General features: G+C 57.4%; 1 protein-coding gene across 1 annotated transcript in view; it reads right to left on the minus strand.

The window, feature by feature from the left end:
- LOC138764792 (low-density lipoprotein receptor-related protein 10-like) overlaps positions 1–15,951 on the minus strand; it is a 30,177-nt gene extending 14,226 nt beyond the window's left edge. The window contains exon 1 of the mRNA XM_069941075.1: positions 15,519–15,951. Coding sequence (XP_069797176.1) covers positions 15,519–15,576 — 58 coding nt within the window. The 5' untranslated portion in view covers positions 15,577–15,951. The remainder of the gene's footprint in view (positions 1–15,518) is intronic.
- Between the last annotated feature and the right edge of the window lie 758 nt (positions 15,952–16,709).

Below are 16,709 nucleotides of genomic sequence, written 5' to 3' on the forward strand. Positions count from 1 at the left end.
TCCCCATTTCTCTCCCCTGATCCACTCCCCTCTTCACTCCCCTGATCGACCCCAGATCAACTCTCCCCTGATCCACTCCCCCTCTTCTCTACCCTGATCCACACTCCCCCTCTTCTCTCCCCTGATCCACTCCCCCTCTTCTCTTCCCTGATCCAGTTCCCCCTGATCCACTCTCTCCCTCTTCTTTCCCCTTATTCATCCCCCTCTTCTCTCCGTTCCACACTCCCCCCCTTCCCTCCGATACACACTCCCCCTCTTCTCTCTGATCCACAATCACCCTCTTCTCTCTGATCCACACTCCCCCTCTTCTATCCCTGATCCACACTCTCCCTCTTCACTCACCTGACTCTCTACCCTTCTTCTTTCCTCCGATCCACTCCCCCTCTTCTCTCCTACGATATGCACTCCCATTCTCCTCTCCGGTCCACACTCCCCCCTCTCCTCTCCAGTCCACACTCCCCCCTCTCCTCTCCGGTCTCACTCCTCTCCGATCCACACTCCCCCTCTTCACTCCACTGATCCATATTTTCCCTCTTCACTCCCCTGAGCAACTCTCCCTCTCCTATTCCCTGATCCAGTCCCCCTGATCCACTGTACCCCTCATCTCTCCCCTAATCCACTCCCCCTCTTCTCTCCCATCCTCACTCCCCACTTCTCTCCGTTCCACTCCCTCTTCTCTCCGATACACACTCCCCATTTTTCTCCAATCCACACTCCCCCTCTTCTCTCTGATCCACACTCCCCTTTTCTCACCCCTGATCCACACCCCCCCTTCTCTCACCGATCCACATACCCCCACTTTTATCCCTGATCCACACTTCCCCACTTCTATCCCTGATCCACACTCTCCCACTTCACTCTCCTGACCCACTCCCCCTCTTTTTTCCTCCAATCCACTCCCCCTCATCTCTCCTACGATATGCACTCCCACTCTCGTCTCCGGTCCGCATTCCCCCTCTCCCCTCCGGTCCACACTCCCCCCTCTTCTCTCCCCTGATCCACTCCCCCTCTTCTCTCCCAACCTCACTCCCCACTTCTCTCCGATCCACTCCCTCTTCTCTCGAGTGATCCACACTCCCCCTCTTCTCTCCAGACATTCACACTCCCCCTCTACTCTCCAGTGACACACACGCCCCCTCTTCTCTCCCATGATCCTCTCTCCCCCTCTTCTCTCCGATACACACTCCCCATCTTTCTCCGATCCACACTCCCCCTCTTCTCCCCGAACCACTCCCTATCTTCTCTCCTATCCACACTCTCCCTCTTCTCTCTGATCCACCCTCCTCCCCTTTGCTCTTGACACACACTCCCCTTCTTCTCTCCGATACACACTCCCCCTCTTCTCTTCCCCGATCCACACACCCCCACTTTTATCCCTGATCCACACTCCCCCACTTCTATCCCTGATCCACTCTCCCCTGCTTCTCTCTGATCATGACTCCCCCCTTTTCTCCGATCACTCCCCCTTTTCTCCGATCACTCCCACTTCACTCCCCTGATCCACTCCTCCTCTTTTTTCCTCCGATCCACGCCCCCTCTTCTCTCCTACGATACGCACTCCCACTCTCGTCTCCGGTCCACACTCCCTCTCTCCTCTCCGATCCACACTTCCCCTGTTCTCTCCAGTGATTCACTCCCCCTCTTCTTTCCTGATCCACTCTTCCCCTCTTTTCTCTGATCCACACTCCCTCTCTTCTCTCCGATCCACACTCCCCCTCTTCTCTCCAATCCACTCCCCATCTTCTCACCGAAACACACCCCCTCTTCTCTCCGATCCACACTCTTCACTCCAATCCACACTCCTCCCTTATCTCCGATTCACACTCCTCCCTTCTCACCGATCCACACTCCTCCCTTCTCACTGATCCACACTCCTTCCTTCTCACCGAACCACACTCCTTCCTTCTCACCGATCCAAACTCCTTCCTTCCCTCCGATCCACGCTCCTCCCTTCTCTCTGATCCACCCTCTCCCCTTCTCTCCGATCAACCACCCTTTCTCTCCCATCCACACTCCCCCTTTCTCTCCAATCCACTCCCTATTCTCTCCGATCCACACTCCCCCTTTCTCTCCAATCCACTCCCAATTCTCTCCGATCCACATTCCCCCTCTTCTCTCCCCTGATCCACTCCCCACTTCTCTCCCCTGATCCACTGCCCTCTTCTCTCCCCTGATCCACTGCCCTCTTCTCTCCCCTGATCCACTCCCCTCTTCTCTCCCCTGATCGACTCTACCTCTTCTCTTCCTTGATCCACACTACCTCTCTTGTCTCCACTGATAGACATTCCCACTCTTCTCTCTCCTGATCCACTCCCTCTTTTCTCTCCCCTGATCCAGTGCCCCCTGATCGACTCTCTCCCTCTTCTCCCCTGATCCATCCACCTCTTCTCTCCGATCCACACTCCCCCTTTTATCTCCGATCCACACTCCCCCTTTTCTTCGATCCACCCTCCTTCTATCCACACTCTCCCCTTCACTCCGATCCGCTCCCTCTTCTCTCTGATCCGCTCCCTCTTCTCTCCGATCCGCTCCCTCTTCTCTCCGATCCGCACCCTCTTCTCTCCGATCCGCTCCCTCTTCTCTCTGATCCACACTCCCCCCTCTTCTCCCCGAACCACTCCCTATCTTCTCTCCAATCCACACTCTCCCTCTTCTCTCTGATCCACCCTCCCCCCCTTTGCTCTTGACACACACTCCCCTTCTTCTCTCCCGATCCACACTCCATACGACTCTCCGATCCACCACCCTTCTCTCCGATCCACACTCCCCCTTTTCTCTCCCGTGATCCACTCCCCACTTCTCTCCCCTGATTCATTCCCCTCTTCTCTCCCCTGATTCACTCCCCTCTTCTCTCCCCTGATCCACTCCCCTGATCGACCCCAGATCGACTCTCCCCTGATCCACTCCCCCTCTTCTCTACCCTGATCCACACTCCCCCTCTTCTCTCCCCTGATCCATTCCCCCTCTTCTCTTCCCTGATCCAGTTCCCCCGATCCACTCTCTCCCTCTTCTTTCCCCTGATCCATCCCCCTCTTCTCTCCGATCCACACTCCCCCTCTTCTCTCCCCTGATCCACATCCCCCCTTTTCTCTACCCTGATCCGCACTGGGCTTCTTCTCTCTGATCCACACTCTCCTCTTCCCTCCGGTCCACACTCCCCCCTCTCCTCTCCGGTCCACACTTCCCCTCTTCTCTCAACTGATCCATATTCCCCCTCTTCTCTCCCCTGAGGAAATCCCCCTCATCTCTCCCCTGATCCACTCCCCCTCTTCTCTCCCATCCTCACTCCCCTTTTCTCTACCCTGATCCAAAACCCCCTTCTCTCACTGATCCACACACCCCCACTTTTATCCCTGATCCACACTCCCCCACTTCTATCCCTCATCCACACTCTCCCACTTCACTCCCCTGACCCAGTCCCCCTCTTTTTTCCTCCGATCCACTCCCCCTCTTCTCTCCTACGATACGCATTCCCACTCTCGTCTCCGGTCCGCACTCCCCCTCTCCTCTCCGGTCCACACTCCCCCCTCTCCTCCCTGGTCCACACTCCCCCTTTTCTCACCCCTGATCCACTCCCCCTCTTCTCTCCCATCCTCACTCCCCACTTCCTCCGATCCACTCCCTCTTCTCTCCAGTGATCCACACTCCCCCTGTTCTCTCCAGACATTCACACTCCCCCTCTACTCTCCAGTGATTCACACGCCCCCTCTTCTCTCCCATGATCCTCTCTAACCCTCTTTTCTCCGATCCACACTCCCCCTCTTCTCTCCGATACACACTCCCCATCTTTCTCCTATCCACACTCACCCTCTTCCCTCTGATCCACACTCCCTCTCATCTCTCCAATCCACACTCTCCCTCTTCTCTCTGATCCACCCTCCCCCCCTTTGCTCTTGACACACATTCCCCACTTCTCTCCCGATCCACACTCCACACGACTCTCCGATCCACCACCCTTCTCTCCGACCCACACTCCCTCTTTTCTCTCCCGTGATCCACTCCCCACTTCTCTCCCCTGCTTCACTCACCTCTTCTCTCCCCTGATTCACTCCCCACTTCTCTCCCCTGATCCACTCCCCTCTTCACTCCCCTGATCGACCCCAGATCAACTCTCCCCTGATCCACTCCCCCTCTTCTCTACCCTGATCCACACTCCCCCTCTTCTCTTCCCTGATCCACTCCCCCTCTTCTCTTCCCTGATCCAGTTCCCCCTGATCCACTCTCTCCCTCTTCTTTCCCCTTATTCATCCCCCTCTTCTCTCCGATCCACACTCCCCCTCTTCCCTCCGATACACACTCCCCCTCTTCTCTCTGATCCACAATCACCCTCTTCTCTCTGATCCACACTCCCCCTCTTCTATCCCTGATCCACACTCTCCGTCTTCACTCACCTGACTCTCTCCCCTTCTCTTTCCTCCGATCCACTCCCCCTCTTCTCTCCTACGATATGCACTCCCATTCTCCTCTCCGGTCCACACTCCCCCCTCTCCTCTCCGGTCCACACTCCCCCCTCTCCTCTCCGGTCTCACTCCTCTCCGATCCACACTCCCCCTCTTCACTCCACTGATCCATATTTTCCCTCTTCTCTCCCCTGAGCAACTCTCCCTCTCCTATTCCCTGATCCAGTCCCCCTGATCCACTGTACCCCTCATCTCTCCCCTAATCCACTCCCCCTCTTCTCTCCCATCCTCACTCCCAACTTCTCTCCGTTCCACTCCCTCTTCTCTCCGATACACACTCCCCATTTTTCTCCAATCCACACTCCCCCTCTTCTCTCTGATCCACACTCCCCTTTTCTCACCCCTGATCCACACCCCCCCTTCTCTCACCGATCCACATACCCCCACTTTTATCCCTGATCCACACTTCCCCACTTCTATCCCTGATCCACACTCTCCCACTTCACTCTCCTGACCCACTCCCCCTCATCTCTCCTACGATATGCACTCCCACTCTCGTCTCCGGTCCGCACTCCCCCTCTCCTCTCCGGTCCACACTCCCCCCTCTTCTCTCCCCTGATCCACTCCCCCTCTTCTCTCCCAACCTCACTCCCCACTTCTCTCCGATCCACTCCCTCTTCTCTCGAGTGATCCACACTCCCCCTCTTCTCTCCAGACATTCACACTCCCTCTCTACTCTCCAGTGACTCACACGCCCCTTCTTCTCTCCCATGATCCTCTCTCCCCCTCTTCTCTCCGATACACACTCCCCATCTTTCTCCTATCCACACTCCCCCTCTTCCCTCTGATCCACACTCCCCCTCTTCTCTCCGATCCACACTCCCCCTCTTCTCCCCGAACCACTCCCTATCTTCTCTCCTATCCACACTCTCCCTCTTCTCTCTGATCCACCCTCCTCCCCTTTGCTCTTGACACACACTCCCCTTCTTCTCTCCGATACACACTCCCCCTCTTCTCTCCCCCGATCCACACACCCCCACTTTTATCCCTGATCCACTCTCCCCTGCTTCTCTCTGATCATGACTCCCCCCTTTTCTCCGATCACTCCCACTTCACTCCCCTGATCCACTCCTCCTCTTTTTTCCTCCGATCCACGCCCCCTCTTCTCTCCCAACCTCACTCCCCACTTCTCTCCGATCCACTCCCTCTTCTCTCGAGTGATCCACACTCCCCCTCTTCTCTCCAGACATTCACACTCCCTCTCTACTCTCCAGTGACTCACACGCCCCCTCTTCTCTCCCATGATCCTCTCTCCCCCTCTTCTCTCCGATACACACTCCCCATCTTTCTCCTATCCACACTCCCCCTCTTCCCTCTGATCCACACTCCCCCTCTTCTCTCCGATCCACACTCCCCCTCTTCTCCCCGAACCACTCCCTATCTTCTCTCCTATCCACACTCTCCCTCTTCTCTCTGATCCACCCTCCTCCCCTTTGCTCTTGACACACACTCCCCTTCTTCTCTCCGATACACACTCCCCCTCTTCTCTCCCCCGATCCACACACCCCCACTTTTATCCCTGATCCACACTCCCCCACTTCTATCCCTGATCCACTCTCCCCTGCTTCTCTCTGATCATGACTCCCCCCTTTTCTCCGATCACTCCCACTTCACTCCCCTGATCCACTCCTCCTCTTTTTTCCTCCGATCCACGCCCCCTCTTCTCTCCTACGATACGCACTCCCACTCTCGTCTCCGGTCCACACTCCCTCTCTCCTCTCCGATCCACACTTCCCCTGTTCTCTCCAGTGATTCACTCCCCCTCTTCTTTCCTGATCCACTCTTCCCCTCTTTTCTCTGATCCACACTCCCTCTCTTCTCACCGATCCACACTCCCCCTCTTCTCTCCAATCCACTCCTCATCTTCTCACCAAAACACACCCCCTCTTCTCTCCGATCCACACTCTTCACTCCAATCCACACTCCTCCCTTATCTCCGATCCACACTCCTCCCTTATCTCCGATCCACACTCCTCCCTTATCTCCGATCCACACTCCTCCCTTCTCACCGATCCACACTCCTTCCTTCTCACCGAACCACACTCCTTCCTTCTCACCGATCCAAACTCCTTCCTTCCCTCCGATCCACGCACCTCCCTTCTCTCCGATACACACTCCCCCTCTTCTCTCTGATCCACAATCACCCTCTTCTCTCCGATCCACACTCCCCCTCTTCTCTCCGATACACACTCCCCATCTTTCTCCTATCCACACTCCCCTCTTCCCTATTATCCACACTACCCCTCTTCTCTCCGATCCACAATCCACCATTCTCTCCCCTGATCCACACTCCCCATTCTCTCCCATGATCCACTCCCACTCTTCACACCCCTGATCCACACTCCCCTTCTTCAGTCCACTGATCCACACACCCCTTCTTCAGTCCCCTGATCCACACTCCCCCTCTTCTCTCACACGATCCAAACCGCCCCATTTTTCACCCTGATCCACACTGCCCTCTTCTCTCCCTCGATCCACATCCCCCCTTCTCTCCCTCAATCCACACTCCCCCACTTCTATCCCTGATCCACACTCTCCCTCTTAACTCCCCTGACCCACTCCCCCTCTTCACTCCGATCCACTCCCCCTCTTCTCTCCTACGATATGAACTCCCACTCTCCTTTTCGATCCGCACTCCCCCTCAGCTCTCCGGTCCACACTCCCCACTCTCCTCTCCGGTCCACACTCCCCCCTCTCCTCTCCGGTCCACACTCCCCCCTCTCCTCTCCGTCCACACTCCCCCCTCTCCTCTCCAGTCCAAACTCCCCCCTCTCCTCTCCGGTCTCACTCCTCTCTGATCCACACTCCCCCTCTTCTCTCCCCTGATCCACTCCCCCTCTTCTCTCCCCTGATCCACACTCCCCCTCTTCTCTCCCCTGATCCACACTCCCCCTTTTCTCTCCCATGATCCACACTCCCCCTCTTCTCTCCCCTGATCCACATTCCCCCTTTTCTCTACCCTGATCCACACTGGGCTTCTTCTCTCTGATCCACACTCCCCCTCTTCCCTCCGATACACAATCCCCATCTTCTCTCCGATCCTCACTCCCCTCTTCTATGATCCACACTCCTGCTTCTCTCCGATCCACAGACCCCTCTTCTCTCCCATTATCCACACTTCCCCTGTTCTCTCCAGTGATTCACACCCCCTCTTCTCTACCGATCCACTCTCCCCCTCTTTTCTCCGTTCCACATTCCCCCTCTTCTCTCCGATCCACACTCCCCCTCTTCTCTCCGATCCACACTCCCCCTCTTCTCTCCGATCCATAATCCCCCTCTTCTCTCCGATCCACACTCCCCCTCTTCTCTCCCGTGATCCACACTTCCCCTGTTCTCTCCAGTGATTCACTCCCCCTCTTCTCTCCCGATCCACTCTTCCCCTCTTTTCTCCGATCCACACTCCCCCTCTTCTGTCTGATCCACACTCCCCATTTTCTCTCCCGTGATCCACACTCCCCCTCTACTCTACCCTGAACCACTCCCCTCTTCTCTCCCCTGATCGACTCCACCTCTTCACTCGGTTGATCGACTCCAGCTCTACTCTCCCCTGATCCACTCGCCCTCTTCTCTCCCCTGGTCCACACTCCCCCTCTTCCTTCACCAGATCCACTCTCTCCCTCTTCTCTCCCCTGATCCATCCCCGTCTTCTCTCCGATCCACACTCCCCCTCTTCTCTACCCTGATACACTCTCAGCTTTTTGTCTGTGATCCACACTCACCCTCTTCTCTCCCCAGATCCACATTCCCCCTTTTCTCTACCCTGATCCACACTGGGCTTCTTTCTGATCCACACTCCCCCTCTTCCCTCCGATACACACTCCCCCTCTTCTCTCCGATGCACTCCCTATTCTCTCTGATCCACACTCCCCCTTTTCTCTCCCGTGATCCACTCCCCTCTTCTCTCCCCTGATCCACTCCCCTCTTCACTCACCTGATCGACCCCAGATCTACTCTCCCCTGATCCACTCCCCCTTTTCTCTCCCGTGATCCACTCCCCTCTTCTCTCCCCTGATCCACTCCCCTCTTCACTCACCTGATCGACCCCAGATCTACTCTCCCCTGATCCACTCCCCCTCTTCTCTCCCCTGATCCACACTCACCCTCTTCCTTCCACTGATCCATATTCCCCCTTCTCTCCCCTGAGCAACTATCCTCTGATCCAGTCCCCCTGATCCACTGTCCCCCTCATCTCTCCCCTGATCCATGACCCCTCTTCTCTCCCATCCTCACTCCCCACTTCTCTCCGATCCACTCCATCTTCTCTCCGTTCCACACACCCCCTCTTTTCTCCCGTGATAAAAACTCCCCCTCTTCTCTCCAGAGATTCACACTCCCCCTCTTCTCTCCAATGATTCACTCCCCTCCTCTTCTCTCCCATAATCCTCTCTCACCCTCTTTTCTCCGATCCACACTCCCCCTCTTCTCTCCGATACACACTCCCCATCTTTCTCCTATCCACACTCCCCTCTTCCCTATTATCCACACTACCCCTCTTCTCTCCGATCCACAATCCACCATTCTCTCCCCTGATCCACACTCCCCATTCTCTCCCCTGATCCACACTCCCCCATCCTCTCCCCTGATCCACACTCCCCATTCTCTCCCATGATCCACTCCCACTCTTCACACCCCTGATCCACACTCCCCTTCTTCAGTCCACTGATCCACACACCCCTTCTTCAGTCCCCTGATCCACACTCCCCCTCTTCTCTCACACGATCCAATCCGCCCCATTTTTCACCCTGATCCACACTCCCCTCTTCTCTCCCTCGATCCACATCCCCCCTTCTCTCCCTCAATCCACACTCCCCCACTTCTATCCCTGATCCACACTCTCCCTCTTCACTCCCCTGACCCACTCCCCCTCATCACTCCGATCCACTCCCCCTCTTCTCTCCTACGATATGAACTCCCACTCTCCTTTTCGATCCGCACTCCCCCTCTGCTCTCCGGTCCACACTCCCCACTCTCCTCTCCGGCCCACACTCCCCCCTCTCCTCTCCGGTCCACACTCCCCCCTCTCCTCTCCGGTCCAAACTCCCCCCTCTCCTCTCCGGTCTCACTCCTCTCTGATCCACACTCCCCCTCTTCTCTCCACTGATCCATATTCCCCCTCTTCTCTCCCCTGATCCACTCCCCCTTTTCTCTCCCGTGATCCACACTCCCCCTCTTCTCTCCCCTGATCCACATTCCCCCTTTAATCTACCCTGATCCGCACTGAGCTTCTTCTCTCCGATCCACACTCCCCCTTTTCTCTCCCGTGATCCACTCCCCACTTCTCTCCCCTGATTCACTCCCCTCTTCTCTCCCCTGATTCACTCCCCTCTTCTCTCCCCTGATCCACTCCCCTGATCAACCCCAGATCGACTCTCCCCTGATCCACTCCCCCTCTTCTCTACCCTGATCCACACTCCCCCTCTTCTCTCCCCTGATCCATTCCCCCTCTTCTCTTCCCTGATCCAGTTCCCCCTGATCCACTCTCTCCCTCTTCTTTCCCCTGATCCATCCCCCTCTTCTCTCCCCTGATCCACATCCCCCCTTTTCTCTACCCTGATCCGCACTGGGCTTCTTCTCTCTGATCCACACTCTCCTCTTCCCTCCGGTCCACACTCCCCCCTCTCCTCTCCGGTCCACACTCTCCCTCTTCTTTCCCCTGATCCATATTCCCCCTCTTCTCTCCCCTGAGGAAATCCCCCTCTTCTCTCCCCTCTTCTCTCCCCTGATCCACTCCCCTGATCGACCCCAGATCTACTCTCCCCTGATCCACTCCCCCTCTTCTCTCCCGTGATCCACACTCCCCCTCTTCTCTCCCCTGATCCACATTCCCCCTTTTCTCTACCCTGATGCACACTGGGCTTCTTCTCTCTGATCCACACTCTCCTCTTCCCTCCGGTCCACACTCCCCCCTCTCCTCTCCGGTCCACACTCTCCCTCTTCTTTCCCCTGATCCATATTCCCCCTCTTCTCTCCCCTGAGGAAATCCCCCTCTTCTCTCCCCTCTTCTCTCCCCTCTTCTCTCCCCTGATCCACTCCCCTCTTCACTCCCCTGATCGACCCCAGATCTACTCTCCCCTGATCCACTCCCCCTCTTCTCTCCCGTGATCCACACTCCCCCTCTTCTCTCCCCTGATCCACATTCCCCCTTTTCTCTACCCTGATGCACACTGGGCTTCTTCTCTCTGATCCACACTCCCCCTCTTCCCTCCGATACACAATCCCCATCTTCTCTCCGATCCTCACTCCCCTCTTCTATGATCCACACTCCTGCTTCTCTCCGATCCACAGACCCCTCTTCTCTCCCGTTATCCACACTTCCCCTGTTCTCTCCAGTGATTCACACCCCCTCTTCTCTCCCGATCCACTCTCCCCCTCTTTTCTCCGTTCCACATTCCCCCTCTTCTCTCCGATCCACACTCCCCCTCTTCTCTCCGATCCACACTCACCCTCTTCTCTCCGATCCACACTCCCCCTCTTCTCTCCGATCCATAATCCCCCTCTTCTCTCCCCTGATCCACACTCCCCCTCTTCTCTCCCGTGATCCACACTTCCCCTGTTCTCTCCAGTGATTCACTCCCCCTCTTCTCTCCCGATCCACTCTTCCCCTCTTCTCTCTGATACACACTCCCCCTTTTCTCTCCCATGATCCACTCCCTTCTTCTCTCCCATGATCCACTCCCCCTCTTCTCTCCCCTGATCCACTCCCCCTCTTCTCTCCCCTGATCCACTCCCCCTCTTCTCTCCCCTGATCCACTCCCCCTCTTCTCTTCCCTGATTCAGTTACCCCTGATCCACTCTCTCCCTCTTCTTTCCCCTGATCCATCCCCCTCTTCTCTCCGATCCACACTCCCCCTTTTCTCTCCCGTGATCCACTCCCCTCTTCTCTCCCCTGATTCACTCCCCCTCTTCTCTCCCCTGATCCACACTCCCCCTCTTCTCTCCCCTGATCCACACTCCCCCTCTTCTCTCCCCTGATCCACTCCCCCCTCTCCTCTTCCATGATCCAGTTCCCCCGATCCACTCTCTCCCTCTTCCTTCCCCTGATCCATCCCCATCTTCTCTCCGATCCACACTCCCCCTTTTCTCTCCCGTGATCCACTCCCCTCTTCTCTCCCCCGATTCACTCCCCCTTATCTCCCTTGATTCACTCTCCCTCTTTTCTCCTCTTATCTACTACTCCTCTTCTCTCCCAATACACTCCCCTCTTCTCTCCTCTCCTCTGACAAACAGTTCCCCTCATATCCCCTCTCCTCTGACAAACACTCCCCCACTTCACTCCCCTGATCCAAATTCCCCCTCTTCTCTCCGTGATCTACTCACTCTCTTTTCTCCCCGAACCGCTCCACTTCTTCCCACCCCAGATCCACTCCTTCTCTTCCCTCCCCTGATCCACTCCACGTCTTCTCTCCCCTGATCCACTCCACGTCTTCTCTCCCCTGATCCACTCCACGTCTTCTCTCCCCTGAACCACTCCACCCCTCCTCCACTCTCCCTCATGGATCCCCTGATCCACTCCCCCCTCCTCTCCCCTGATCCTCTCTCCCTCATCGCTCCCCTGATCCACTCCACCTCTTCTCTCCCCTGATCCACTCCCCCGATCCACTCTCCCCTGATCCACTCCCCCTCATCTCTCTGATCTACACTCCCCTTCTTCTCTCCCGACAGACACTCCCCCATCTCTCCGATCCACCCCCCCTTCTCCAATCCACACTCCTCTTCTCTCCGATCCACACTCCCCCTTTTCTCTCCGATGATCCACTCCCCTCTTCTCTCCCCTGATTCACTCCCGCTCTTCTCTCCCCTGATCCACTCTCCCCCCCTTCTCTCCGATCCACACTCCCCCTCTTCTCCCGTTATCCACACTCCCCCTCTTCTCTCAATGATCCACACTCAGCCTCTTCTCTCCCGTGATTCACACTCCACCTCTTCTCTCCCGTGATTCACACTCCACCTCTTCTCTCCCGTGATTCACACTCCACCTCTTCTCTCCCGTGATTCACACTCCCCCTTATCTCCCTTGATTCACTCTCCCTCTTCTCTCCCCTTATCCACTACTCCTCTTCTCTTCCAATACACTTCCCTCTTCTCTCCTCTCCTCTGACAAACAGTTCCCCTCATCTCCCCTCTCCTCTGACAAACACTCCCCCTCTTCACTCCCCTGATCCAAATTCCCCCTCTTCTCTCCTGATCTACTCACTCTCTTTTCTCCCCAATCCGCTCCACCTCTTCCCACCCCTGATCCACTCCTTCTCTTCTCTCCCCTGATCCACTCCACGTCTTCTCTCCCCTGATCCACTCCACGTCTTCTCTCCCCTGATCCACTCCACGTCTTCTCTCCCCTGATCCACTCCACGTCTTCTCTCCCCTGATCCACTCCACGTCTTCTCTCCCCTGATCCACTCCACGTCTTCTCTCCCCTGATCCACTCCACGTCCTCTCTCCCCTGATCCACTCCACGTCCTCTCTCCCCTGATCCACTCCACGTCCTCTCTCCCCTGATCCACTCGTCTTCTCTCCCCTGATCCACTCGTCTTCTCTCCCCTGATCCACTCCCCCTCTTCCCACCCCTGATCCACTCCCCCTCTTCCCACCCCTGATCCACTCCCCCTCTTCCCACCCCTGATCCACTCCCCCTCTTCCCACCCCTGATCCACTCCCCCTCTTCCCACCCCTGATCCACTCCCCCTCTTCCCACCCCTGATCCACTCCCCTCTTCCCACCCCTGATCCACTCCCCTCTTCCCACCCCTGATCCACTCCCCCTCTTCCCACCCCTGATCCACTCCCCCTCTTCCCACCCCTGATCCACTCCCCCTCTTCCCACCCCTGATCCTCTCCCCCTCTTCCCACCCCAGATCCACTCCCCCTCTTCCCACCCCTGATCCACTCCCCCTCTTCCCACCCCTGATCCACTCCCCCTCTTCTCTCTCCTGATCCACTCCCCCTCTTCTCTCTCCTGATCCACTCCCCCTCTTCTCTCTCCTGATCCACTCCACCATTTCTCTCCCATGAACCAATCCCCCTCTTCGCTCCCCTGATCCACACCCCCTCTTCGCTCCCCTGATCCACACCCCCTCTTCGCTCCCCTGATCCTCTTCACCTCTTCTCTCCCCTGATCCACTCCTCTCCCCGATCCACTCCCCCTCTTCTCTCCCCTGATCCACTCCCACTCTTCTCTCCCCTGATCCACTCCCTCTTCTCTCCCGACACACACTCCCCGTCTTCTCTCCCGACACACACTCCCCGCCTTCTCTCCCGACACACACTCCCCGCCTTCTCTCCCGACACACACACCCCTCTTCTCTCCGATCCACATTCCCCCTCTTCTCTCCGTGATTCACACTTCCCGTCTTCTCTCCCCTGATTCACTCTCCTCCTCTTTTCTCCAATGCACACTCCCCTTCTACTCTCCGATACACACACCATCTTCTGTCCGATCCACACTCCCCCTCTTCTGTCCGATCCACACTCCCCCTCTTCTGTCCGATCCACACTCCCCCTCTTCTGTCCGATCCACACTCCCCCTCTTCTCTCCGATCCACACTCCCCCTCTTCTCTCCGATCCACACTCCCCCTCTTCTCTCCGATCCACACTCCCCCTCTTCTCTCCGATCCACACTCCCCCTCTTCTCTCCGATCCACACTCCCCCTCTTCTCTCCGATCCACACTCCCCCTCTTCTCTCCGATCCACACTCCCCCTCTTCTCTCCGATCCACACTCCCCTCTTCTCTCCGATCCACACTCCCCCTCTTCTCTCCGATCCACACTCCCCCTCTTCTCTCCGATCCACACTCCCTCTCTTCTCTCTGATCCACCCCCCCTTCGCTCCAATCCACACTCCCCATTTCCCTCCGTTCCACTCCCTCTTCTCTCCGATCCTCACTCCCCCTCTTCTCTCACCTGATCCACTCTCTCCTCCTCTCTGATCCACACTCCCCGTCTTCTTTCCCCTGATCCACATTCCCCCTCTTCTACCCTGATCCATACTCCCCCTCTTCTTTCCCTGATCCACATTTCCCCTCTTCTACCCCTGATCCATACTCCACCTCTTCACTCCCCTGATCCATTTTCTCACTCTTCTCTCCGTGATCTACTCACTCTCTTCTCACCACAATCTGCTCCACCTCTTCCCACCCCGATCCACTCCTCCTCTTCTCTCCCTTGATCAACTCCACGTCTTCTCTCCCCTGAACCACTCCACGTCTTCTCTCCCCTGATCTACCCCCCTCATCATCTTCTCTCCCCTGATCCACTCCCCCTCTTCTCTCCCCTTATCCACTGCCCCTCGTCTCTCCCGATACACTCCCCCTTCTCTCCTCTGACAAACAGTTCCCCTCATCTCCGCACTCCTCTGACAAACACTCCCCCTCATCTCTCCTCTGACAAACACTCCCCCTTATCTCTCCTCTGACAAACACTCCCCCTCTTCTCTCCCTGAGTCACACTCACCCTCTTCTCTCCCCTGATCCACTCTCCCCATCTTCTCTCCCCTCATCCACACTCCGCCTCTCCCCGATTTACTCTCCGCCTTCTTTTCCCGATACACAATCTCTCTCATATCCACACTCCCCCTCTTCTGTCTCCTATCCATACTCTCCTCTCTCCACTTTTCTCTCTCCCCCTTCCCTTTCACCTTTCCTCCCTCCCTCCTGTCCTCCCCTCTCCCTGCTGTCCTCATTCTCCCTCCTGTTCTCCCCTCTCTCTCGTCTCCCTCTCACGTCCTCTTCTCCTCCTCTCTCTCGTGCTCCCCTTTCCCTCCTGTTTCCTCATCTCTCTCTCTCCCTCTCACGTCTACTTCTCTCTCTCTCTCCCTCTACTGTCCTCCCCTTTCTGTCGTAACCTACCATTTTTCCCTCCTGTCATCCCCTCTTCCTCCTGTCTTCTGTCTCCTCTCTCCCTCCTGTCTCTCACCTGTCTCCCTCTCACGTCTTTCTCTCTCCTGTGTGTCCTCTCCCTCCAGTCTTCCTCTCTCCCTCCTGTCTCCCTCTCACGTCTTTCCCTCTTCCTCCTGTCTTCCCCCTCCCCCCATTGCCTCCGGAAGGAGGGAGTGATTACGCTCACCCAGACTCTGGAGCAGGAGGCTCCAGCCTGTTACCCCCATCCTGGATCTCGGGGCCATCCACGATCAGACTTCAACCAGGACAGGCATGACTGTAGGCGGTGCCGGAGGGTGACCGGAGCCAGTTGGAGGAAGTTTGGGGAAGTTCTGGAGACTGTGACCCACACCGTTTCGTGGCAGCATCCACTCCCCGATCCCGCGCGCGTTTGCTGGCGGGCCCCTGGGGCCGGGCGCTCCCTCGCCTCCCACCGGCAGACCCCTTACTCTTTCCCTGAACGTCGTTCGTTTCTGCAGCTCGGAGAAGAGAAGTTTCGCTTCCTGCTTGCGGCCACGCCCCCTTGCCCAGCTGACAGCCAGCCAATCAGAGCGCGCAGCCTCGGTGGGGACCACTACTCCAGGCGGTGATGTTCGGCTGCGGTGACGTCAGTGTCAGGGGCAGTGAGACTCTACGACCCCATCCAATGGTAACGCAGCAGTGACATCACTGCGAGGCAAAGCTGCGGTGATGTCACAATCACAGATGCAGTGATGTCACTTAAAGGGGCAGCGCGGTGTTGCTCTTAAATTGGCAACTTCACATGGATATAATCTGTGATGTCTTTACACGTCATTATGGGGAAATGTCGCTTTAAGTCACTGGAAGGGTCCAGGGCTGAGAGGCCACTGTGAGCCGGACCTACCCCACCCCGGACCACCTCCACACCGCGGGCGCCCCCGGATTTCGGAGGCTGGAACTGCAACGTGACGGTTCCACCTGTTCGGAGGAGAGGGGTCAGGGCGGAGAGGGGTCAGGGCGGAGAGGGGTCAGGGCGGAGAGGGGTCAGGGCGGAGAGGGGTCAGGGCGGAGAGGGGTCAGGGCGGAGAGGGGTCAGGGCGGAGAGGGGTCAGGGCGGAGAGGGGTCAGGGCGGAGAGGGGTCAGGGCGGAGAGGGGTCAGGGCGGAGAGGGGTCAGGGCGGAGAGGGGTCAGGGCGGAGAGGGGTCAGGGCGGAGAGGGGTCAGGGCGGAGAGGGGTCAGGGGGGAGAGGGGTCAGGGGGGAGAGGGGTCAGGGGGGAGAGGGGTCAGGGGGAGAGGGGTCAGGGGGGAGAGGGGTCAGGGGGGAGAGGGGTCAGGGGGGAGAGGGGTCAGGGGGGAGAGGGGTCAGGGGGGAGAGGGGTCAGGGGGGAGAGGGGTCAGGGGGGAGAGGGGTCAGGG

Source organism: Narcine bancroftii, chromosome 5 (assembly GCF_036971445.1).
Source record: "Narcine bancroftii isolate sNarBan1 chromosome 5, sNarBan1.hap1, whole genome shotgun sequence".
Lineage (NCBI taxonomy): Eukaryota > Metazoa > Chordata > Chondrichthyes > Torpediniformes > Narcinidae > Narcine > Narcine bancroftii.